General features: G+C 46.4%; 1 protein-coding gene across 6 annotated transcripts in view; it reads left to right on the forward strand.

Moving 5' to 3' along the window:
• The first annotated feature begins 6,730 nt into the window (after window positions 1–6,730).
• Window positions 6,731–25,416, forward strand: part of LOC105016621 (probable phospholipid-transporting ATPase IH) — a 40,107-nt gene continuing 21,421 nt past the window's right edge. For 4 of the 6 annotated variants that reach the window (XM_029113550.2, XM_029113551.2, XM_029113552.2 and 1 more), the window contains exons 1-5: window positions 6,732–7,224; window positions 15,435–15,557; window positions 15,767–15,856; window positions 17,458–17,538; window positions 18,747–18,854. In XM_029113550.2, the coding sequence (XP_028969383.1) occupies window positions 7,186–7,224; window positions 15,435–15,557; window positions 15,767–15,856; window positions 17,458–17,538; window positions 18,747–18,854 (441 nt within the window). In that variant the 5' untranslated portion in view covers window positions 6,732–7,185. Of the gene's footprint in view, window positions 7,225–15,434; window positions 15,558–15,766; window positions 15,857–17,457; window positions 17,539–18,746; window positions 18,855–25,416 lie in introns of all 6 variants that reach the window. The other 2 variants (XM_029113555.2, XM_029113554.2) reach the window with 1 other exon arrangement.

Here is a 25,416-nt window from a genome sequence, read left to right on the forward strand (position 1 = left end):
TGACACAAGAGGACTGTCATTGGCTCTGTCTCTCTCTTTTTCTCTTTCCCTTTCACTGTCTCTCTCTCCACCTCTTTTTCACTCTCTTGTTCTCTGTCTCGCTCTCTTTTTCCTTTTTCTGTCTTTTGTTTCTTCCTCTCTCCCTCTGTTACTCTGTCTTTCTCTCTTTCTTGCAGCCTGGCATCGACTCATGTTTCTATCAGTCACTGTCTAGTCTCATTAACCAGCTGTGTGTTACAGACACACACACACACACACACACACACCAGCCACCTGGAAAGACCCGAGTTGCATCACTATGAGTTTCTGCTATGAACATTTGTACAGGTCACTCTATGCCTGCAATCAACCGTGTGTGGGTGTGTGTGTGTGTGTGTGTGTGCGTATGTGAGTTGGAGGGGTGAGGGGGCACCAAAGCCGTAGAGAGGACTTGGCAGGTCCCCTCTCCCTCTCGCTTCATTGCTCTGCTCCTTCCCAAATCCTATTTGGTGGTGCCAGGCATTCCCTCCCTGGGATCTCCACAGCTCCCATCTCCAGACGCAGCTTTAAGCCCCTCTCCTGGCACCAACGCTGAGCTTGGAGAGGGAAGCGGCGCCCATCCCTCTGCCAGGAACACAGACACACCTATTATCATTACACAGAGACATGCTCCTCCCTGTTCACCTGCCACACTCACCAAGCTGAACCACATCCACACCGACAGGCCACAGATGTAGAGCCACTCGCTCAGCGACACCAACGTGCTGAGGAACGCTGACACACTCACACTTTCATTTCAAATCCAGTCATTTGATGTGTCTCCACTGTTCGTGTTTGCCGCTGTTGAGCAACCAAGCCCAGTTGCTGACTTTCAAACCAACACTGGAAAATCAGATTGGGTGCATGTTTAATGAGAAACCACTAGATGGCAGCACATACTCACTTTTCACCCCAAAAGAAAATTGGAAATTATTAATGAGACTTACAAAAAGGTTTTTCTGTTTCCAACTGAATGGAGTGGCACCGTTTCCCAGTGAGTCACGTTTCCGGCAGACTTGCTTTGTCTCAGAGCTAAAGCCAGGAATCCAGGTAGCTTTCAGCTGCCAGGACAAACGCTTCCTGGAACTCAAAAAGTCCATCTTTTGTAGTTATCCGATCAATGCATGTCGTGTCTATTATTTGATTTGTCTTCCTTCAACTGCTTTGCTGAATATATTGTGCTAGTACCGGTGCTGTGTAGTTGTTCCTTGTGTCAAGTTTAATAATAACTAATTAATTAAATTATTAAATTACACAAATGTAAATATAATAGCAAGGTAAGTAGATTAACATTGTTTAACAGCCCAAAGCAGTAGTGGTGAGTCTCTGAGCATCCCTGTCTCGTCTGATGCCCACACTATGTCCTCCTGGGACCATACTGGCCCTTTAACAGTGCTGGCCCTTTAACAGTGCTGGCCCTTTAACAGTGTTGGCCCTTTAACAGTGCTGGCCCTTTAACAGTGCTGGCCCTTTAACAGTGCTGTAGCAGAGGGGAGTCCCTTCAAGCATCCTCTTATGTCAAGGCTTTTAATGAAGACCAGCGCCCACGGTATCTATTTATCATCCTTGGCAGCACATTAGCAGACACTCCACGGACACTGGTACGCCCTCAGAAAGAAAGGAACCCAAAAGGGGTTCCAGGAAGAACACTTTTTAATTCCAACTAACAACCTTTTGGGTTAGAGGTAGAACCTAGGGTGCCAGTATAAAGGGTTCTCCTCCAGGGACAGCTGAAGAACCCTTTTGGAACCCTTTTATTTGTCCTGTGATGTTGGTAACCCAGTGGTCTATTTCCTCCTTGTCCCCCCTTCTGCTGTGATGCTTCCCTTACAGTCAGGCTGCTAACGGGCAGAGGAACATTAGCGCCGACCCACTTCCTCCTGTCAGCTGGAGCCACCATGGGCAGTCATCTACGAAGTAACCAAGGTAACTGAATGAACAAACAGCTCTCCCTGCTGTTCACTGGGCCGAAAATGAAGCCCAATCATTACATTATATCTGGCCAACTTGCCGTTCAATCCAAGAATACAGGTGCGGTTTTATCTTATGTTCAGATCATTTGGATATCTTGGTGCTATGAGAATGGGAGATTAAACGTTTCAGGACGGAGCCCTTGTAGAGATTTGGCTGGGAACCTTGGTGATAATTTATTCCTGTAAATATGTACATTTTGCCACGTGAATGATGAGAAAATATTGCAATTTATAACACTTTTTGTGCAAGTGCTTTTTCTTTTCTATTAGACAGGGAGAGCAAATATAACTCTTAAGATAATTTCTTGCAATTCTAGACATTTTGCAATAATAATAATAACATGATAAACATAATTTTTATATTGAGATATATTTTTATGGTGTATTAAACTGAGACAGCTGTAAACACAGAGAAGAGTGTTCTTGCTGAAAAAGAAGTGGGACAGATTTGAACGCAGGCTGTATCATTACAGTGCAGAATGTAGAAATCAATCAGGTCTGTTGAGGTCAGAGTTGGTACGTTTATCATCATTATGTTTAGATTGCTGGCTAATTCACATGGCAAATGTAGTGAATGTCTGCTACTGACTTCTAGATCTAGGAGCAAACCTTCTGATGAAACCAAACGCACCTGCTGGATACAGTTGTCTTCATAAGTTTTCCTACCCTGGCAGAAATTGTGAAATTTAGGCATTGCTTTTCTAAAATATGACTGATCATGCAAAAAAACTGTCTTTTATTTAAGGATAGTGATCATATGAAACCATTTACGATCACATAGTTGTTTGGCTCCTTTTTAATGATGATGATAACAGAAATCACCCAAATGGTCCCGATCAAATGTTTGTATACCCCTGAATGTTTGGCCTTGTTGCAGACACACAAGGTGACACACACAGGTGAAAATGGCAATTAAAGGTGAATTTCCCACACCTGTGGCATTTTAAATTGCTATTAGTGTATAAATACTCAATGAGTTTGTTAGCTCTCACGTGGATGCTCTGAGCAGGCTATATACTGAGCCATGGGGAGCAGAAAATAATTGTCAAAAGACCTGCGCAACAAGGTAATGGAACATCATAAAGATGGAAAAGAATATAAAAAGATATCTAAAGCCTTTGCAAATGCCAGTCAGTACTGTTCAATCACTTATTAAGAAGTGAAACATTCTGGGATCTCTTGATACCAAGCCACGGTCAGGTAGACCAAAAAAGATTTCAGCCAAACTGCCAGAAAAAGTATTTCACTAAGACTCCTTAGTGTCCTTGCTTACTTCCATCCATCCATCCGTCTATCAACCAATCCTCTTACTTCTCTCAGGCATTATGGGTAAGGAGGGGCGTCAGGCGGCGAGGAACAGTGACTACGCCATCCCAAAGTTCAAACACCTGAAGAAAATGGAATGTGAATCCCATGAGAAATAAAAGATGTGTTTTGCCTGCTCACTCATGTTTTCTTTACAAATGGTACATATATTACCAATTCTCCAAGGGTATGCAAACTTATGAGCACAACTGTACACCGATCAGTCATAAAATGATGACAACTGGCAGGTGAAGTGAATTAGATTAATAATCTTGTTATCATGTCACCTATCAGTGGGTGGGATATAACAGGCGACAAGTGAACATTCAGTGCTCAAAGTTGATGTGTTAGAAGCAGGAGAGATGGGCAAGTGCAAGGATCTGAGCGACTTTAATAAGGGCCAAATTCTGATGGCTTGACGACTGGGTCAGAGCATTTCCAAAACTGCAGCCCTTGTGGGGGCTCCAGGTCTGCAGTGGTCAGTACTAGTGTCACGATACACTAGTAACATTTAAAAAATGAAATATTGATATCATGTTAATAATACACATGATAATATCGTATTCATTTGGCAAAACTGAAGTTGTATTTTTCCAAAAAACCCTCTTTTCCATACCTTATTCATGTCACCTATAGACAAACGATGCATTTGCTTCAACAAGGAGACTGGACCTAAACACTGGTGTTGAAATCCACTCGTTAGCCCCACTAGAACCCCAGGAGAGATCAGCAAAGACGCTCCAATTTGTAGCCTATTCGCACAGAAAAAAGGACGTATTTTTCCCAAAACACCTCTCGATTTTTCCATGGCTTATTCATGGACAAACAATGTGTAAGCACAATGTGCTTAAACTACGAGTCTGGACCTATACACTGGAACTATACACTAGCTTTCGAATAAACGTTTTTCGTAGCCTATTTACTAGCCGAAAATGTTTTCTATTTTTCCCAAAACTCCTCTGGGTGTTAGGCCTTGTGGATCTTTTGTTTATCAGTTTATCTGGTAGTCTTTTCACTATCCATTTTTTTGTACGTTTTTATTTTTTTATTTGTACAATTATGGTTACAGACTCTCTCCACCTCCATACACTCCATACAAAGAGAAAGAAAAACACATTAAACAAAGTTGAAGATGAATTTGACTGATAGCATTTTTCGTCTTCAAATTTTCTACAGATACCGTGATAATAGCGTTACTGTGAATTATTTTGGCCACGATAATTGTGTAGTGAAAATCTTATGTTGTGACAGTCCTGGTCAGTACCTATTGAAAGTGGTCCAAGGAAGGAAAAACAGGTTCATGGGCAGCCAAGGCTCATTGATGCACGTGGGGAGCAAAGGCTGGTCCCGTGGTCCGATCCAACAGACAAGATACTGTAGCTCAAAGTGCAGAAAGAGTTCATGCTGGTACTGATAGAAAGGTGTCAGAACACTAAGGTGGCCTGGTCTGATGAATCACGTTTCCTTTTATCTCACGTGAATGGCCAGGTGTGTGTGCGTGGCTTACCTGGAGAACACATGGCACCAGAATGCACTATGGGAAGGAGGCAAGCCGGTGGAGACATTGTGATGCTTTGGGCAATGTTCTGCTGGGAAACCTTGGGTCCTGACATTCATGTGGATGTTACTTTGACACGTACCACATACCTAAGCATGGTTGCAGACCATATGTACCATGTCATGGAAATGGTATTCCCTGATAGCATTGGCCTCTTTCTGCAGGATAATGTGTTTAGGAATGGTGCCTAGCCTGGCGATGAGGCTGGATGATGAAAAGATGACTGAATGGATGAATGAATGGAAGAGTGAATTAATGGATGAATTAATGGAAGAGTGAATGATTGAATGGTTGACTGAATGGTTGACGAAATGGAGGATTGAATGGAGGACTGAATGGATGACTAAATGGTTGACTGAATGGATGACTGAATGTTTGACTGAATGGATGACTGAATGGTAGACTGAATGGTAGACTGAATGGTTGACAATGGACGACTGAACAGTAGACTGAATGGATGAATGAATGGATGACAGGATTTATGAATGGATGACTGAATAGATGAATGAATTAATGGATGATTAAATGGATAAATGAATGGATGAATGGATGACTGAATGTCTGAACAGTTGACTGAATGAAGGACTGAATGTTTGATTGAATGGATGACTGTAAGGATGACTGAATGTATGAATGAATTAATAAATGAATGGATGACTGAATGTCTGAACAGTAGACTGAAAGAAGGACGGAATGGATGACTGAATGTATGAATTAATGGATGACTGAATGATTTAACGGGTGACTGAATGAAGGACTGAATGTTTGACTGAATGGATGACTGGATGGATGACTGGATGGATGACAGGATGGATGACTGGATGGTTGACTGAAATGCATCCATTAAACTTTCATGAGGAGGTTTGGGGAGACACACAGTGACATATAGAACTAGCACATTAGTGTTGTAACCTCTGAATCTCTATGCATTATTAATAGGATCGATGCTAATTGAAAGTCATTAACCCATAAATGTAATGTCTGGAGCAGACAGTCAGACACACCCTGGTAAATCTTTCTCTGATGGTAGAAGAGGCTATTTTTATCTTGTATTTCCATGCGCTCAGCTCAGCTAGTTCATAGTGCTGAGTGTGATGGGGCAGTGGAGGGGTTGTGTCCTCAGTAATCTTCAAAACGGCTTGAAACATGTTACGTCCGACAGTCTTCGCTACACTAAAGCAATTTATTCACGCAATAACATGAGGGTGTGTGTGGTTAATGCCTGATGTAGGCTACCACAACTCAGGTCTGTTCTTAGGTATGATGCATTTGATCAAATATAACTCCGGCACATGTTTTGGGGCAAATATATCGATCCCAGCATTTTACCAGTAAGCGAAAGGTTGCTAGATTGAATCCTGTGTTCTGACGTTCAAATCTTTGTTCTGACTATCAGCAAGGCAGTTAATCTAAATAGTTCTACCGGTCGTGGAGGCAGATGGCAATGTGTTCGCAGCCAACTAGCCTGTGAAAAAAGGCCAGATTTCTTTTGCACTGTTGTTTTGGGCTTTCTATCTCTCCCTCTCGCTATCTATCATAACATGAACATGTACAGTATCTTGCTATGCTGCGAACAACTGCAGAATTTTAAAACGTGGGCCCATTGAGTCTTCACATGAGCATGTTGCTAGGAAACCGAACCTGACTATAAAATGCTCATTTATATCGTAAAACATATTTAGGATACGTCGTTCTTAGGCCTTTGTCCAATATTACATTTGAATGTGATATGTTTGTAGGATTTAAATAGGAAAGGCTCATGCGGCAGCCGGTTTCAGAAAATACCCGTTATAATGCAAATTAGGTACATTTTGATTTTGGAATAAACCGTAGTGTACAAGCGGTGAGAAAAAAATCTAATGCGCAGGCGCAGCAATCTGACGTACAGCGGCGAAGAGCCTTTCGCGTTGACTCCTTCCAGATTGTAAAGACGGCAGGACCCGTGGGAAAGGTTGAGCTATGAAAGGAGATTTTATGAAATAATGAAACTTACATTGCCTGAAAATTTACTCTTTCAAAAGCCGTTGCAGTAATTCGTTAGAAACGTTTGGACCGCACGTAGTGAAAGGGACATTCCGGAAACTATGCTGCAAGGATAGTTGCACCAGCGTCACATTGCTCAGTGGAACCGCAGTTCAAGCCGCTAAGAATGACATGAAAATCTAAACTGGAGATTTGAAGACCGCTGCTTTCTCGCGCTCAATCAGATGGAAAGCCAGCGCGGTCGTGAGCGATGGATGCGCGGACAGAGATGTTTGTAACGACGGTTAACGATCGCAGGAGAGTGGAAAGTGAACAGTAAAGAATTGCTGCCGGTTAGCTTTCAAGAGGATGGATTTTAGCGTGCTACGCAACCTCATTAGTAGATACGTAAGTAGCGGATCAATCAACGCCGAAATGTTACAGGTCGTTGCATTTCAGTGATCAGCAGATATTCTGTTAGGTTAGCTAGGTATCCATTTAGTTGATATTAGTGAACAGAGAGCGTTACCATGTTGACACAGAGACGTGGGTTACCAGGTTTCACCTTTTTTGATTTGGGGAGTTATGTTCATGTTTGATGACTAATCTAATGTCAAATGGTTCTCACAACAGAACAGCATTACATTTGAAGTTCCCAAAAGTACCTCGTTTGTAACCTGAATTCTAAAAATGCCTGAAAGGTCCTGATGAATTGGATGTGTGTAGAATAGAGAGAACTTGGCCTGCCCATTGATGGTGCTTTAAAGAACATGCTTCAAATGGTGTCATATTGTCTCTCTTTTCTCTGTCTCTCACTCACACACACTCAAACTCTCTCTCTGTCATTAACTCACTTTCTCATTCACACAAACACACACACACACACACACACACACACACACACACACACACACACACACACACACAGGGGAGATCAAGAAGGAACAACGCACACAGAATGACTTCAGTACACGTACAAAATGCAATTGCATCCTTATAATTAGCTGTGTAATGAAGAAACTGAACAGGAAGGAGCAGAGCAGGGAATGTTTATGTTGATTATAGTATTACAGTATTACCGGTCAGACTGCTAATTGCAGTGCAGTTAACACAGCCACCCATCTGCACTGGCAGGAAGCAGCTGGAAACTAAAGAGGGAGAGGAATTGTGAGAGGGAGCAGGCTTTTGTCACCTCACAACCTGTCCTCCATTACATAATACACTAGCGGTTTACTACAGAGGGATTACTTTTTTATTACGCAGTCTCAGAGAGTTCAAAGGTTGAAGTGCGTCTGCCTCTTACCAGGGCCGTGCTCTCTGTAGTGCACAGTGAAAATACAAACCTCTTGAGACTTGCTGTGGCCCTTATAGAGATGAAAAGCTCTTTCTAAAGCTCTTTGAACATACTGTACGCTACACGGACATACATGCTTTCTCGGTCGGTTCTGTACATCATCTGTAAATGATTAACTCACCGGTCAGTTCATGTTATACCCACAATCCATTTTGTAGAAACTGTAATCGTAAACTTTGTCAATGTTCCTTTAAAAGTTGTCTCGCACAAACAGCGTCATTACAACAAGTAAAGTGTATTCTGTCAAAATGTATATAGCCAACTAAAGCTGCCAGCTAAGTGACTCATTCTGTGTTTCTGTTTGAGTCTGTCTTCAGTCTGCCTGTCTGACGCATCTGATAACCTGCCTGAAGAGCCAAATCATTGCTTTGATCAGATTCTGTGCTCCCGATCGTTCTTCTTTGGCTAAGAGTCTAGAGATCGTATTCCCACTCCAACCATTTGTGGAATGAAAAAACCCAATCTGACCACTCTGATTAATCCCAGAAAGAGTTTGGGTCGATCGATACGATGGCGTTTTGAAAACGTTGACACTCCGATTGGTTTAAGATTGTATGTAGATGAGGTGTTTGACTGATGACCTGCTGAGATGTCCGGGGAAACCAGATTTACTAGTGAGGGGTACAGGAGGTCATTGACTGCTCGCCTATCATCCCTCACTCTCCTTCCTCCCTTACTGCCTTCATCCCTTACTCTCACTCATCCTTCCTTGCCCTCTTTACTTGGTCATCTCTTTATCACCGTGGCAACATGAAGTTAAAGTGGTCATCTGTTCTTCCCTATCTGCACTGCTTTCTCCAGGCGACATGAACCCCAGTCTGGAGCTGATCGTGGTTGGAGGGCTAGAGAGTTTGGAACAGGGTTTCAACATTGCCGGGGCATGACCTGGTGGGAATGTGTGTCCGTGTGTGTGTGTGTGTGTACCGCTGGGTCCAGTCCTTCAGGTACCACGCTGTTCATAGCCTGGTGTTTTTAGCCGTGGTGTCTGTAATGGGCCCGAGTCGACACAAAGTACCCACACAACTGTACAAGGTCATCTAGGGACACAGGGATGTGCACATACTCTGTCACTCTCACTCGTCCCTGTATCCTTACACCAACCTTACACAAACCTTCCCTTGGTCACAAAGCCTCTTCCAGCAACATCAGACGGGCTGAAGCCATTGCAGCTGTACCCAACAAGAGAAGGCTGCTGAATTGAATCCCTGAACTAGAAATCTGTCGTTCTATCCTTGAGCAAGGCAGTTAGTCATTATCCTCACTGGAGACCAATTATATGGGGAGAACCGAAAGCAATGCTTTCCAACAGTCTTTTTTATAGAAATGGCGTTATTGCCTTTAGCACTCTAAACTAACATTCTAACAACATTTTAGGAGGAGAGGAAGAGCAGAAGTTGCAGGAAGAGGAAACAAGGGGAGGTGTGAGGAAAGGTGTGAGGAGAGGTGTGGGAGGGAGTGGAGGAGAAGTAGTGGAGGAGGGTAAGGGAAGAGCTAGGGGAAGAGGGGGAGGAGGAGAGGTGTGAGGCTTTGTAGAGGCTTGGTGGCATTCTGTGTGACATCTGTTCATTTTAAAGAGACAGGTGCCAGACTGTGGTCAGGGGTCACACAGAGGCAACTAGCCAGGAAAGAGACCTCATAGGTCTCTGTTAGCGCCAGTGCTAACCTGGCTAAGTGCTAAGGGCCATTTATTCCTATCTCTAACCCTGGTTGACCGCTGGGGTGAGAGGGAGTGGACTGCAACACTGAGCTGCAGCCTAAACATTCTGCGTGGGAGAGGGAGACCCGTCCATCTGTAAATTGTGCTTTTGGGTCATTCAGCAGGTCCTTTCACCCTGGGTGACTTTATAGAACATTTAGGGTTAAGTGCTTTGTCCAGTGGGAAAACAGAAGATTTTACCTGTTCACCTTGGGATTTGAACCAACGGTAAACCGTTACATAGAGAGGTCTATTGATTTAATGTGGTGTTGACAGCATTGTCTGTTTAAATACCATCCGTCTGCCTGTTGTCATGGAAACAGTCCTGCCGATCTTAACTGAGGTCTACTCCCTCTCCCTCTTTTATTCCCCTCATCCTGTTTGCTGCTACTACTACTACTACCACTACTACTACTACCACCACTACTACTACTACTACCACCACTACTACTAATACTACTACCACCACCACTACTACTACTACCACCACTACTACTACTACTACTACCACCACTATTACTAATATTACTACCACCACTACCACTACTACCACTACCACCACCACTACTACTACTACCACCACTACTACCACTACTACTAATACTACTACCACCACTACTACTACCACCACCACTACTAATAATACTACTACCACCCCTACTACTACTACCACTACTACTAATAATACTGCCACCACTAATACCACTACTACCACCACCACTACTACTACTACCACTACTACTACTACCACTACTACTATTACCACCACCACTACTACTACCACTACCACCACCACCACCACTACTACTACCACTACTACCACTATTACTACTACTACTACTACTACTAATACTACTACTACCACTACTACTACTACCACCACTACTACTACTACCACCACTACCACTACTACCACAACCACTACTACTACCACCACTACCACTACTAATACCACTACTACTACTACCACTACCACTACTAATACCACTACTACTACTTCTGCTACTACTACTACTACCACCACTACTACTATTACTACTACTACTATTACTACTCCTACCACTACTACTGCTTCTGCTTCTGCCACTACTACTACCACTACTACTATTACTACCACTACTACTATTACTACTACTACTACTACTACCACCACTACCACTACTACTACTATTAATACGACTACATTACCAGTGCTATTACGACTACAGCTGAAGCTACGACTGCTATACTACTTCTACTATTCTTACTAGTAGTACTACTAGAACTCCTGGTACTATTGCCACTAATAATATTAGCTACACAGCTACTATTACTAATACTGAACCTATTCCAGGGTTTTTCCTGGCTGAAAATTTGTCAAAGGTGGTACCCCAACCCCCGCTAGCTCGTGCTCCACTGGATGCCCCTCTGTGATGTACTTTATATAATATCTGGATACACTTTGTGATATATTAACATTATTATTATTATTATTATTATTATTATTATTATTTTTAACATTTTACATTTGTAGGATTTTACCCTCATGTGTTTTCTGTTCTCCTCTACCTGTCCAGGACTAGTAGACATTTTATTGGATTTAAGGACATCCAGCCTAAAGTTTCTGCTGGTCTGTTTTCCTAAGCCCCCACTGTTCTATTCTGGAACCCCCCAGAATGGAGCAGTGGAAGGTTCAACCAGGAGGTGTGGACTCCTGGTTTGATGCCAGTCTTGGCATCGTGACAAAGCACATCTGCACCAAAACTGTCCAATGCATAATAATTTTTTTGGCAAAGAGCTACAGCTCAAACACCTTTTCCACACACGCACCCACACACACACAAGCACGCACGCAGCCGCACACACACAGCCACACACACACTCCTAGACAGTCTATAGTAAACACAGTCAGACCGTCTCATAGTCAGTCTATATTACACACAGTCAGTCTCATAGTCAGTCTATATTACACACAGTCAGTCTATATTACACACTGTCAGTCTCGTAGTCAGTCTATATTACACACAGTCAGTCTCCTAGTCAGTCTATATTACACACAGTCAATCTATATTACACACAGTCAGTCTCGTAGTCAGTCTATATTACACACAGTCAGTCTCATAGTCAGTCTATATTACACACAGTCAGTTTCATAGTCAGTCTATGTTACACACAGTCAGTCTATATTACACACTGTCAGTCTCGTAGTCAGTCTATATTACACACAGTCAGTCTCATAGTCAGTCTATATTACACACAGTCAGTCTCATAGTCAGTCTATATTACACACAGTCAATCTATATTACACACAGTCAGTCTCGTAGTCAGTCTATATTACACACAGTCAGTCTCATAGTCAGTCTATATTACACACAGTCAGTCTCATAGTCAGTCTATGTTACACACAGTCAGTCTATATTACACACAGTCAGTCTCGTAGTCAGTCTATATTACACACAGCCAGTCTCATAGTCAGTCTATATTACACACAGTCAATCTATATTACACACAGTCAGTCTCATAGTCAGTCTATATTACACACAGTCAATCTATATTACACACAGTCAGTCTCGTAGTCAGTCTATATTACACACAGTCAGTCTCATAGTCAGTCTATATTACACACAGTCAGTCTCATAGTCAGTCTATGTTACACACAGTCAGTCTTTATTACACACTGTCAGTCTTGTAGTCAGTCTATATTACACACAAACAACTCAAATTTTTAGCTCTTTATATTCTTAGTGTTAATTCTCTTTTTGCTCGTGTTTAACAAGTGTATTCTCTCCCCCACTCACAACTCTCTCACTACCCCAGCCCACACCCCCTTTTCCATCATGCTGTTCCTCTTTTATTTCTGGAGCCTACCCAAGTTGGCTGGCACACTGCTGGCTAAGTGTCTATTTATAACTGTCTGTTAAATGCCTGTTGATCAGTCTGGTTTGGGCAACAGTCTGGGGCCACTGGGCTAGTCTCACCTGGTCTGGTCAGGGCTATGGTAGTGTCACCTGGTCTGGATTAGGCTGGTCTGCACTAGGTTGGTCTGCTGTGGGCTCTAGTCTGAGCTGGACAGTATTGACAGCTTAGGTCTGGACTTGAATCGTTTGGTGTTTCTATCTGCTGCTCACAGTTGTCAACAGCATTTACTTCAGAAAGAATACAGATGGAAAATCTTCCCAGGACTTTTCATATTGTTTTTATTTAACTGTTAATATTTAACCAGGTCAGTTAATTGACAACCAATTCTCATTAACATTGACCACCAGGCTTAAGACCTTCAAATACAGCATTACAAATCAACACGCAGTTCCACAACAAATCACAAAGGAATAGGCTAATTATACTGAATAGTGAGACACATTTACACTAAATACAATGAGACACATTTACACTAAATACAATGAGATACATTTACACTAAATAGAGTATGACACATTTACTTTAAATAGAGTATGACGCATTTACACTAAATACAGTGAGACACATTTACAGTAAATACAATGATACATTTACAGTAAATACCGTGAGACACATTTACAGTAAATACCGTGAGACACATTTACACTAAATACAATGAGACACATTTACACTAAATACAATGAGACACTAAATACAACGAGACACATTTACATTAAATACAATGAGACACATTTACAGTAAATACAGTGAGACACTAAATACAGTGAGACATATTTACAGTAAATACAATGAGACACATTTACAGTAAATAAAGTGAGACTAATTTACACTAAATACAGTGATACACTAAATACAGTGAGACACATTTACACTAAATACAAGGAGACACATTTACACAAAATACAATGAGACTTATTTACACTAACTACAGTGAGACACATTGACACTAAATACAGTGAGACACTAAATACGGTGCAACACTTTTGCACTAAATAAGTAGGATTGACAGGATGGTAATTTCTACAAGGGTATTGGCAGCATGGGTGAAGGAGGACTTGGTGTGGAAGTGTTTTGGTTTTGACTCTAGACTCAAGCTGGGTCATGTGGGGGTTAAATGAGAGTGAGCATTGCAGCTGTATCCCTAGATACTAGTAGGTGTTGACCAGAGATGGGCACCAAACCGTTAAAATGTTCGTTTTTAATGAACAAATTAATATTTTCAATAATGATTTAACATTTAAGAACATTATTATCAGACTAATTAACTTCCATTATATTAAATTTCCGTTAACTCAAGTCTGCTAACCCAAAAATGTCATAAATATGCTTTTTAAACCCTCTAGAGTCTAAGCCAATTTTTTGCTTCCGTCTGTAGTGGGGAGTGACACCAAATCCAATGCTTGCTATGCTGAATATCTAGATGCTATTTAAAAAGTCAAAAATGTATTTCTCTGCAGTAAGATTGCGCATTTCAGTATGAAGCTCAAGAGTGAGAATAATACTCGGTAGCTCTTGTATTACTTGCGAGAAGCTATTCCTGAGTAAACATAAGCCATTGTTTGTTGTGATTGGCCAACAAATAATGGCTCTCTAGTATCTGTGAAATGGACTGGCTAATCATTGTTAGGCTGGTAGGAGACATTCCGAAAATGGAGTGACGTCAACGTAATTTACGTTGCATTGACTTGGTGGAAAAGGACAAATGTAATGTAATTTGACTATCAGGAAGGCAGGAATCCAATGGAAACAAACGTGAGCTTCTAGCACGTTTCCAGAAATGTATAATGCAAACCAAAAAAGTCCCCAAAAGGCTTTTTATTTATCGCACTTTGTTAGATGTTTTTAGAGCAAACACTTTTGTTTCCTAATAAAAATGAACATTAACATTTATTGCTGACTGCTGTTAAATTTTTAACGATTTAACTGATTAACGGTTGTGGAAAGTAAACTTTTTGGTGAACAGATTAGCGGTTAATGAAGTAAATTTTTTTGATTAACTGCCCAGCAATGGTGTTGACATACTCATTCAGGGCGAGGCTGTTAGGGGCAGGTTGAGTTAAACTCTCATAGAAGAGCGGACATTTTGTTTTCATATTCGGGAGTAGATGGAGGCCAAAAAAAAGCATTTTGGACCTTATTAATACTGTTTTTTGCGGTGTTCAGTGAGGGGACATTTGCATTCAGGATAGTGCTGAGGAAATTACTGGCAGTGAGCACAACATTGATAATTAACCCAGAGAATAGGTGGCCCTAGAATCGAAAACTTAGATTCCCCCAGAAGGGCTGACAGCAGCTGTCAGAGTGGCAACACAGAATACAGATGATTTCACGTTGGGGTTACCAGAATGTTCTGCTTCTCTGAGAGATCCAGAGCTCGGCCTGCCCAGGGACTTCCCAGCGTCCTGTGTGAGAGCGATCGGTTTCTGCATGGGCTGCTGCACAGCTGGCGCCGGGCCAAGACACAATCTGGACTCTGTTCTGCCTCTCTGCTATTTGAAGCTGCATCCACTTCTGTTTTTCAGAGAACTCTGTGACATATTCTCACATCCGGGGCGACTCAACTTCCTTGTCTAAACCAGGCCATTTTCACACCTGAACTAACCCTGTTATTGTTTGTTGCCTCCCTCCCTCCCCCCTCTGTGTTCCCACTGTCTCCCTGTTCTCTAACAGTGTGTGGGGGAAGAGTACTGGGTGGACAGTCGGACGGTTTATATTGGTCACAAAGAACCCCCACCAGGGGCCGAGGCCTACATCCTTCAGCGTTACCCTGACAATCGGATCGTCTCTTCCAAGGTGAGCAGTCACAAAAAAAAGGCATCGCCCTTCTGCCACCAAGCCAAACTACAACATGATAACCAGGCCTGTTTTACTCAAGTTTCAACGTTACTAAACGTACGCTAAAGTTTACATTTAGCAACTTCTTGGACAACAAGCACAATCACACACACTGCTGTTTCACTTTACTATGTCTTTATTTTGTGTGTGTGTGTTCTCTCTACCAGTACACGTTGTGGAACTTCATCCCCAAGAACCTGTTTGAACAGTTCAGAAGAATTGCCAACTTCTATTTTCTGCTCATCTTCCTGGTCCAGGTAATATGCCCTCTCTCTACTAGATGATCACATTGATTTGAGAGGGTGGGGAGTGGTCAGGGATGGGGTGGGGTGTTCAGGGGTGTGGTCAGGGAGTGTGGTGGGGTGGTCAGGGGCGTGGTCAGGGAGTGTGGTGGGGTGTTCAGGGGCGTGGTCAGGGATGTAGTGGGGTGTTCAGGGGTGTGGTCAGGGAGTGTGGTGGGGTGTTCGGGGGCGTGGTCAGGGAGTGTGGTGGGGTGTTCAGGGGCGTGGTCAGGGATGTGGTGGGGTGTTCAGGGGTGTGGTCAGGGAGTGTGGTGGGGTGTTCAGGGGCGTGGTCAGGGATGTGGTGGGGTGTTCAGGGGCATGGTCAGGGGCATGGTCAGGGGTGTGGCACTCCCTTCACTCAGGTTAACAACAAAGCAGTCATGACTGGAGAATCCTGAGCTAGTGCAAGGCTCTTTGACAGGAGTGTGATGCGTCATGATCCTGGTTAATGAGCGTGGAGACCTACTCAGTCACAATAAATCCTATCCATAACAGTCCTGCAGCCGTGTTCTCTCATCGATGGCTGCTGTTAGGCCTTTTCCAAATTCTGCATACCACTAAGGATCTTGTTTAGTGGCCTTACGATGAACCAAAGCTCAGTGGATCTTGCATATTCCTCACAGAATGAATGATTCATTATCATTTTACCAGAATCAAAGAGCTGTACAACAGCAGAGCAGTTTGGACATTTCGCAGGTAAAACATAGATTCCTGCAGTGATGATGGTCTATTTTTAAAACGTAACTTGTTTTAGGGTATTAAAAATAGAAACAGATCTCGGGAGGCGATGTGTGTGCATAGATGGATGAAACCATCAATGAGAAATGAGGACGTCATTATAAAACAAGAGATCATTACAGCCCCGAAATAAAGGGGGAAATGTGGGGTTTAGTGCTGTGGAAAGCTGTTTCCCTGATCACTCAAAAAGATAGTTTATTCTTATATTGACTCCCTGCTCTACCCCTCTCCTCTTCCCCAATCTCTCTCCTTCCCTTCTCCCTCTCTCCTGTCCCTCTGTACCTCCTCATCCCCCATCTCTCTCCTTCCCTTCTCCCTCTCTCCTGTCCCTCTGCACCTCCTCACGCCCTATATCTCTCCTTCCCTTTTCCCTCACCTGTGTCCCTCTGCACCTCCTCATGCCCTATATCTCTCCTTCCCTTTTCCCTCACCTGTGTCCCTCTGCACCTCCTCGTGCTATATCTCTCCTTCCCTTTTCCCTCACCTGTGTCCCTCTGCACCTCCTCATGCCCTATATCTCTCCTTCCCTTTTCCCTCACCTGTGTCCCTCTGCACCTCCTCATGCCCTATATCTCTCCTTCCCTTTTCCCTCACCTGTGTCCCTCTGTACCTCCTCATGCCCTATATCTCTCCTTCCCTTTTCCCTCTCCTGTGCCCCTCTGTACCTCCTCATCCCCCATATCTCTCCTTCCCTTTTCCCTCTCCTGTGCCCCTCTGTACCTCCTCATCCCCCATATCTCTCCTTCATTTTTCCCTCTCATGTGCCCCTCTGCACCTCCTCATGCCCTATTTCTCTCCTTCCCTTTTCCCCTGCTCCTGTCCCCTCTCTTCCTCAGCTCATCATTGACACTCCCACAAGCCCCGTCACCAGTGGACTGCCTCTGTTCTTTGTCATCACCGTCACCGCCATTAAACAGGTATGAAACACACACACACGCCATTAAACAGGTATGAAACACACGCACACGCCATTAAACAGGTATGAAACACACACACACACACACCATTAAACAGGTATGAAACACACACACGCTATTAAACAGGTATGAAACACACACGCTATTAAACAGGTATGAAACACACACGCTATTAAACAGGTATGAAACACACACACACGCTATTAAACAGGTATGAAACACACACACACACACACACACCATTAAACAGGTATGAAACACACACGCTATTAAACAGGTATGAAACACACACACACGCCATTAAACAGGTATGAAACACACACGCTATTAAACAGGTATGAAACACACACACACGCTATTAAACAGGTATGAAACACACACACACGCCATTAAACAGGTATGAAACACACACACACGCCATTAAACAGGTATGAAACACACACACACGCCATTAAACAGGTATGAAACACACACACGCCATTAAACAGGTATGAAACACACACACACGCCATTAAACAGGTATGAAACACACACACACGCCATTAAACAGGTATGAAACACACACACACGCCATTAAACAGGTATGAAACACACACACGCTATTAAACAGGTACGAAACACACACACACACACACACCATTAAACAGGTATGAAACACACACACACGCCATTAAACAGGTATGAAACACACACGCCATTAAACAGGTATGAAACACACACACACGCCATTAAACAGGTATGAAACACACACACACGCCATTAAACAGGTATGAAACACACACACACGCCATTAAACAGGTATGAAACACACACACACACACACGGGACTGAGCATCTGTTGATCTGAGGAGAACGTAATGTAATCATTAATGTGGGCATGTCTGTAACCCTCGGGATGGGGGTCCTTCATTGTGCTCCTGCTGCTGGGTCAATATGAACCACCCTGGCTAACGAGGCCTTCTCACAGCAGAAGCATCTCCCGGGCGACACGCTGTGTTGAGGCCCTGGAAACCGGTCACCTTGCCGACAGAACACTAATTAGAAAACACGGATGACCGTATCTTTCTCTATTTTTCTCTATCATGTTTATCTGTATATCTCTCTCTCTCTTTCCTACGCTTCCCACTGTCCCTCAACCCCCTCCGTCCCCCTCCCCCCTCTCCTCCCACAATCCTTCTCTGTCCTCTCCCACCTTCTTCTTCCCCCAGGGTTATGAGGACTGGTTAAGACACAAAGCAGACTGCAGTATAAATGAGTGTCCTGTGGACGTGATCCAGCAGGGGGCGGTGGTGAGAACAGAGAGCCATAAGCTACGGGTACGAAATGCAACTTTCCCTTTAACACTGTTGTCGGATAAAAGTAACCTAATTTAACAAATGACACTGAAATATTACGTTTTGCAATCACTTATTCATAAAGAATCAACCGAAGAGTACTATATAAATAAAGTTATTAATATTATAAATGCACTTTCATTGTGTGGAAAAAATAAGTACACGGCTAGTTTCAATAGCTGGCGTATAGCTGAAGTAATCTCACATAGCCATATCTTGTAACCATCCGTCAGTCTGTTCTATAAACTGAAATCATTTTTTCCCACCTTCTTTACAATACTGCTTCAACTCTATGTTTGAGTCTTCTTGCATATACAGCCGACTTCCAGTCCGCCCACAACATTTTGATAGGATTGAGTTCTGGGCTTTGACGCTGTCATTCCATCACCCTCCTTTCTTCTTTTTGAGCCATTCTGTTGTAACTTTGCTCGTGTGTTTTGTACCATTTTTCTGTTGCAAGATCCATGTTTAGTTCAGCTTCAGCTTATAGACAGATGGCCTCACATTCCTAATAATTCTTTGTTACAATATGGAATTCATGGCTGACTCAATGATGGGAGGTTGTCCAGGCCCTGAGGCAGCAAATCAGCACCAAACCATCATGTCACCCCCTCCATGCTTTACGGTTGGTGTGTGGTTCTTCTGTTCAAAGAGTTATGTTTTCCCCAAACATGGCACCAGGCATTGTGGGAAAATAACTACCACCATTGACTCTAAGTATTCTCATGACATACTTGACATGTGTGCTACTGAATTCCATCAAATTAACTTAGTTGTACTTTCTTATAAATGTTTTCTCGAGTGCTCTGTCCAGAGCTCATTGTTCCAGTTTTGTTGTTTGGCCAGGTGTTTTTTGTCAAATGTCAGTCTTGTCAAGATTGTGTTTTTTGAGAGCAAAGGCTTCTTCATTCCTGACCTCCCCTGTAGGCCAAGTTTGTGCAGTCTATATCTGACAGTTGACTAATACATTTCATAATTGATTCTGTCCAAAGATGCTTGTTACCCTGGGGTTCTTATAGACTTCTATGAGAATCTTTCGGGCAGCTCTTGGGCTGGATTCTTTTCACAACCTGTCCTATGTAGTTAGCCAGTGTCACGGCTTCGGGGTTTGGACAAGGAGGAGCAGGAGAAGGCGTGGTGGAAGGATCTTTTTAATGGTATCCTCACGAACCAATGCAAAATAAGTATATACAGGTGACGAAGCGTCGTACAGCTCTTTAGTAGGTAGAGACAATCACACACAAAGACAGGGGGAGCAGAGGGAACATATATACCGGGGGAAACAGCGATGATGAGGAACAGGTGCACTAAACGAGACACAGGTGAAATGTATGATGAGACGGTGGTGTCAGAAGGCCGGTGACGTCGACCGCTGGGGCCCGCCCACTGCAGGGGGAGGTGAACCAGCAGAGGTCGCAGTTGTCACAGTACCCCCCCCCCGACGCGCGGCCCCAGCCGCGCGACGACGCCGGCCACGGGGCCGACCCGGGGGGCGCGGAGCAGGGCGGTCCGGCCGACGCTGATGGAAGTCGCGGACAAGGACGGGAGCCAGGACGTCCTTCACCGGAACCCAGCTCCGCTCCTCCGGGCCGTACCCCTCCCACTCCACGAGGTACTGGAGGCCCCCCGCCCGGCGCCTCGAGTCGACGATGGAGCGGACAGAGTACGCCGGGGCCCCCTCGATGTCCAGAGGGGGAGGGGGCACCTCCCGCACCTCACACCCCTGGAGGGGACCATCCACCACCGGCCTGAGGAGAGACACATGAAACGAGGGGTTAATACGGTAGTCGGGGGGAAGGCGTAACCGATATGTTACCTCGTTGACTCTCCTCAGGACTTTAAAAGGCCCCACAAACCGCGGGGCCAGCTTCCGGCAGGGCAGGCGGAGGGGCAGGTCCCTGGACGAGAGCCAGACCCGGTCGCCCGGCCGATACACCGGGGCCTCCCCGCGGTGGCGGTCTGCGGAGGTCTTTTGACGGCGGACAGCGAGCCGGAGGCGGGATTGCACTGCCTCCCATGTGCCCGCTGCCCGCCGGAACCAGTCGTCCACCGCAGGGGTACCGGTCTGGCTCGGCGTCCACGGCGCCAGGACCGGCTGGTAGCCCAGGACGCACTGGAAAGGCGTCACTCCCGTGGAGGAGTGGTGCAGAGAATTCAGTGCGTATTCCGCCCACGGCAGAAACTCTGCCCACTCCCCCGGCCGGTCCTGGCAGTAGGACCGGAGGAACCTACCCACTTCTTGGTTGACCCGTTCCACCTGCCCGTTGGACTGGGGATGGTAGCCCGAGGTCAGGCTGACCGAGATCCCCAGGTGCTGCATAAATGCCTTCCACACCCTAGACGTGAATTGGGGACCCCGGTCAGACACGATGTCCTCGGGCACCCCATAGTGCCGGAAGACGTGTGTAAACAGGGCCTCCGCGGTCTGTAGGGCAGTAGGAAGGCCGGGCAGGGGCAAGAGGCGGCAGGACTTCGAGAACCGATCCACAACGACCAGGATGGTGGTATGGCCCTGGGAAGGGGGGAGATCAGTCAAAAAATCAACAGAAAGGTGGGACCATGGTCGTTGTGGAATGGGCAAGGGGTGCAACTTGCCCACCGGTAGGTGCCGGGGTGCCTTACTCTGGGCGCACACCGAGCAGGAAGAGACGTATACCCTCGCGTCCTTGGCTAAAGTGGGCCACCAGTACTTACCGGCCAGGGCGCGCACTGTTGGCCCGATGCCAGGATGACCGGAGGAGGGAGATGTATGCGCCCAGTAGATGAGGCGGTCGCGGACAGACGCCGGCACATACGTACGGCCCTCAGGGCATGTGGGCGGAGAGGGCTCGTCGCGCTGCGCTCGGGCGATGTCCGCGTCCAGTTCCCATACCACCGGTGCCACGATGCATGACTCCGGGAGCACGGGAGCATCATCCACAGGCCTCTCCTCCGTGTCATGCTGGCGGGACAGCGCGTCAGCCCCGACGTTCTTACTCCCCGGCCTGTAAGTGAGAGTAAACACAAACCGGGTGAAGAACATAACCCACCTTGCCTGGCGAGGGGTCAGTCTCCTCGCTGCCCGCATGTACTCCAGGTTCCGGTGGTCAGTCCAGACGAGGAAAGGGTGTTTAGCCCCCTCTAACCAGTGCCTCCACGCCGACAGAGCTCGAACCACGGCCAGCAGCTCACGATCACCAATGTCGTAGTTCCGCTCCGCCGCACTGAGCTTCTGGGAGAAGAAGGCACAGGGACGGAGCGTGTTACGACACCCCGTCCGCTGGGAGAGGATGGCACCGAGCCCCCAATCGGACGCGTCCACCTCCACGATGAACTGGAGCGACGGGTCGGGATGGGCCAGGACCGGAGCGGTGGTGAAACGGTGTTTCAGTTCCACGAACGCCCGCTCCGCGTCCACGGTCCACCTCAACCGGGTCGCCCCCCCCTTCAGAAGGGAGGTGATCGGAGCCGCGACCTGGCTAAAGCCCCGGATAAACCTCCTGTAGTAATTAGAGAAGCCTAAGAAACGTTGCACGTCCTTGACCGTGGTTGGGGTCGGCCAATTACGCACGGCGTCAATGTGAGGCTCCTCCATAGCCACACCTGCGCTGGAAAAGCGATATCCCAGGAAGGACACAGACGACTGGAAAAACAGACACTTCTCGGCTTTCGCGTACAGGTCATGCTCCAGCAGTCGAGCCAGCACTCTGCGCACTAACGAGACATGTTTGGCGCGGGTAGCAGTGAATATCAAGATGTCATCAATATACACTACCACTCCTTCGCACAACAAGTCCCGGAATACGTCGTTGACGAAGGACTGGAAGACTGAAGGAGCATTCATCAACCCGTACGGCATCACTAAATACTCGTAATGGCCAGATGTGGTACTAAAAGCGGTTTTCCACTCGTCTCCTTCCCGGATACGCACCAGGTTATAGGCACTCCTGAGGTCTAATTTAGTGAAAAAGCGGGCCCCGTGCATCCTCTCCACCTCCGCAGAGATCAAAGGGAGAGGGTAGCGGAACGGAATGGTGATCTTGTTCAGCGCCCGGTAATCGATGCACGGGCGCAAACCACCGTCCTTCTTTTTCACAAAAAAGAAACTCGAGGAGACCTGTGACTTGGAGGGCCTAATGTATCCCTGTTCCAACGCTTCCGTAACGTAGGCGTTCATAGTCTCCGTTTCGGTGCGGGACAGTGGATACACGTGACCCTTCGGGAGTGCGGCTCCGTCAACGAGGTCTATCGCACAATCCCCCAGCCGGTGTGGTGGCAACACAGCAGCCTTGGCTTTGGAGAAAACCGTAGCCAAGTCCCTGTATTCGGGGGGAATGGGCACGGCGGGCGCACTGTCTGGACTCTCCACCGAGGTCGAGCCAACGGAAACACCCAAACACCTACCCTGGCACTTCCGCGACCACCCCGACAGACGTCGACTAGACCAGGAGATGACGGGGTCGTGTAGGGATAACCAGGGGAAACCTAAAACTATTGGGAATGTGGGTGAGTCGATTATGTGAAAGGATATGGTTTCACTGTGTCGGTTGTCGGTAACCAGGAGGAGGGGAACAGTGCAACTCGTGACCAGACCTGACCCTAGTGGCCGGCTGTCTAGAGCTCTCACGGGCAGGGGGGTGTCGAGGGCCTGGAGGGGTATGCGTGACCGCAGGGCAAAAGACTTATCCATGAAATTTCCGGCTGCGCCTGAGTCTACCAGCGCCTTACACCGGGAGAGCCGCGGAAAGCCGGGGAACCTAACAGGGACAGTGCACATAGAGAGGGAAGAGGTTAGTGGTGAATGTGCATGTGCTACCTGGGGTGATGCGGAAGTGCCCTGCCTGTCACCTCTTGACTCGGGGAGGGAGGTGCGGTGCGGCGTGGTTGTACGGCCTTGTTTCCTCTTGGAGGCACTCCGCACCTCTCCTCCCCTACACCTGCCCGACAGCGCAGCCGTCCCCAGGTCCATGGGGACGGCGGCGTCTGGTTGGCAGGGTGGAACGGGCGGGCCTCTTCCGGGACGTCCTCGGGCAGCTAGCAGGTTGTCGAGACGGATGGACATGTCCGCCAGTTGGTCAAAGGAGAGGGACACGTCTCGACAAGCCAGCTCCCTCCGGACGTCCTCGCGAAGGCTACACCGGTAGTGGTCGATCTGAGCCCGCTCGTTCCACCCCGATCCCGCTGCCAGGGTCCGGAACTCCAGAGCGAACTCCTGCGCCGATCTCGTCTCCTGCCGTAAGTGGAACAGTCGTTCACCCGCCTCTCTCCCCTCGTGAGGATGGTCAAACACGACTCGGAAGCGGCGGGTGAACTCGGTGTAGCTGCCCTGGGTGGGCTGCTCGATGTTCCAAACGGCGGTGGCCCACTCCAGGGCTTTCCCAGACAGGCAGGAGACGAGTGAAGAGATCTTCTGGGCTTCGGTCGGCGCAGGATGCATCGCCTGGAGCGCGATGTCCAGTTGTAGCAGGAAACCCTGGCAGCGGTCCGCCGCCCCGTCGTAGGCCCTGGGCAGCGGAATGGGCATCGCTCCCATGCTGGGCGATGCGGCTTGGGGAGGTGGAGAGACGGCCGGTGCTGCGGGGTTCCACTGGCTCAGCTCTAGGCGCTGCACCGCTTTCAACACAGTGTCCATCGCGGCGCCTAGGCTGGCCAGCAAGGTTGAATGTACTTTTACCACCTCCGCAACACCGGCCTCGCCTGTGGCTCCTTGTTGCTCCATATCCTTGTTTGTCGTCTTGGTGTGTGATTCTGTCACGGCTTCGGGGTTTGGACAAGGAGGAGCAGGAGAAGGCGTGGTGGAAGGATCTTTTTAATGGTATCCTCACGAACCAATGCAAAATAAGTATATACAGGTGACGAAGCGTCGTACAGCTCTTTAGTAGGTAGAGACAATCACACACAAAGACAGGGGGAGCAGAGGGAACATATATACCGGGGGAAACAGCGATGATGAGGAACAGGTGCACTAAACGAGACACAGGTGAAATGTATGATGAGACGGTGGTGTCAGAAGGCCGGTGACGTCGACCGCTGGGGCCCGCCCACTGCAGGGGGAGGTGAACCAGCAGAGGTCGCAGTTGTCACAGCCAGGAGTCTGGAATTGACTCCATTTGTTGATGAAACCAGCTAATATTTATTTGGTGGGTCTTGCATGGGTCTTTTGACTTTGGCATGATGTTGCCAGATGCCTACAAGGTTAAGACCAAACCAGACAAGGTTTAAAATCTTTATGGAAGGCTGGAGCCTCATAAATTGTTCCATTATTATGATTTTCTTTTCATTTGACAACTTTCTTGGGGTTGTACTTTTTCACATCCCTGATATTCCTCATTCATTTACATGATCGCAACAGATATCATCCCTGATATTCCTCATTCATTTACATGATCGCAACAGCTATCATCCCTGATATTCCTCATTCATTTACATGATCGCAACAGCTATCATCCCTGATATTCCTCATTCATTTACATGATCGCAACAGCTATCATCCCTGATATTCCTCATTCATTTACATGATCGCAACAGCTATCATCCCTGATATTCCTCATTCATTTACATGATC

This window comes from Esox lucius, chromosome 16, assembly GCF_011004845.1.
Source record: "Esox lucius isolate fEsoLuc1 chromosome 16, fEsoLuc1.pri, whole genome shotgun sequence".
NCBI classification, from domain to species: Eukaryota; Metazoa; Chordata; class Actinopteri; order Esociformes; family Esocidae; genus Esox; species Esox lucius.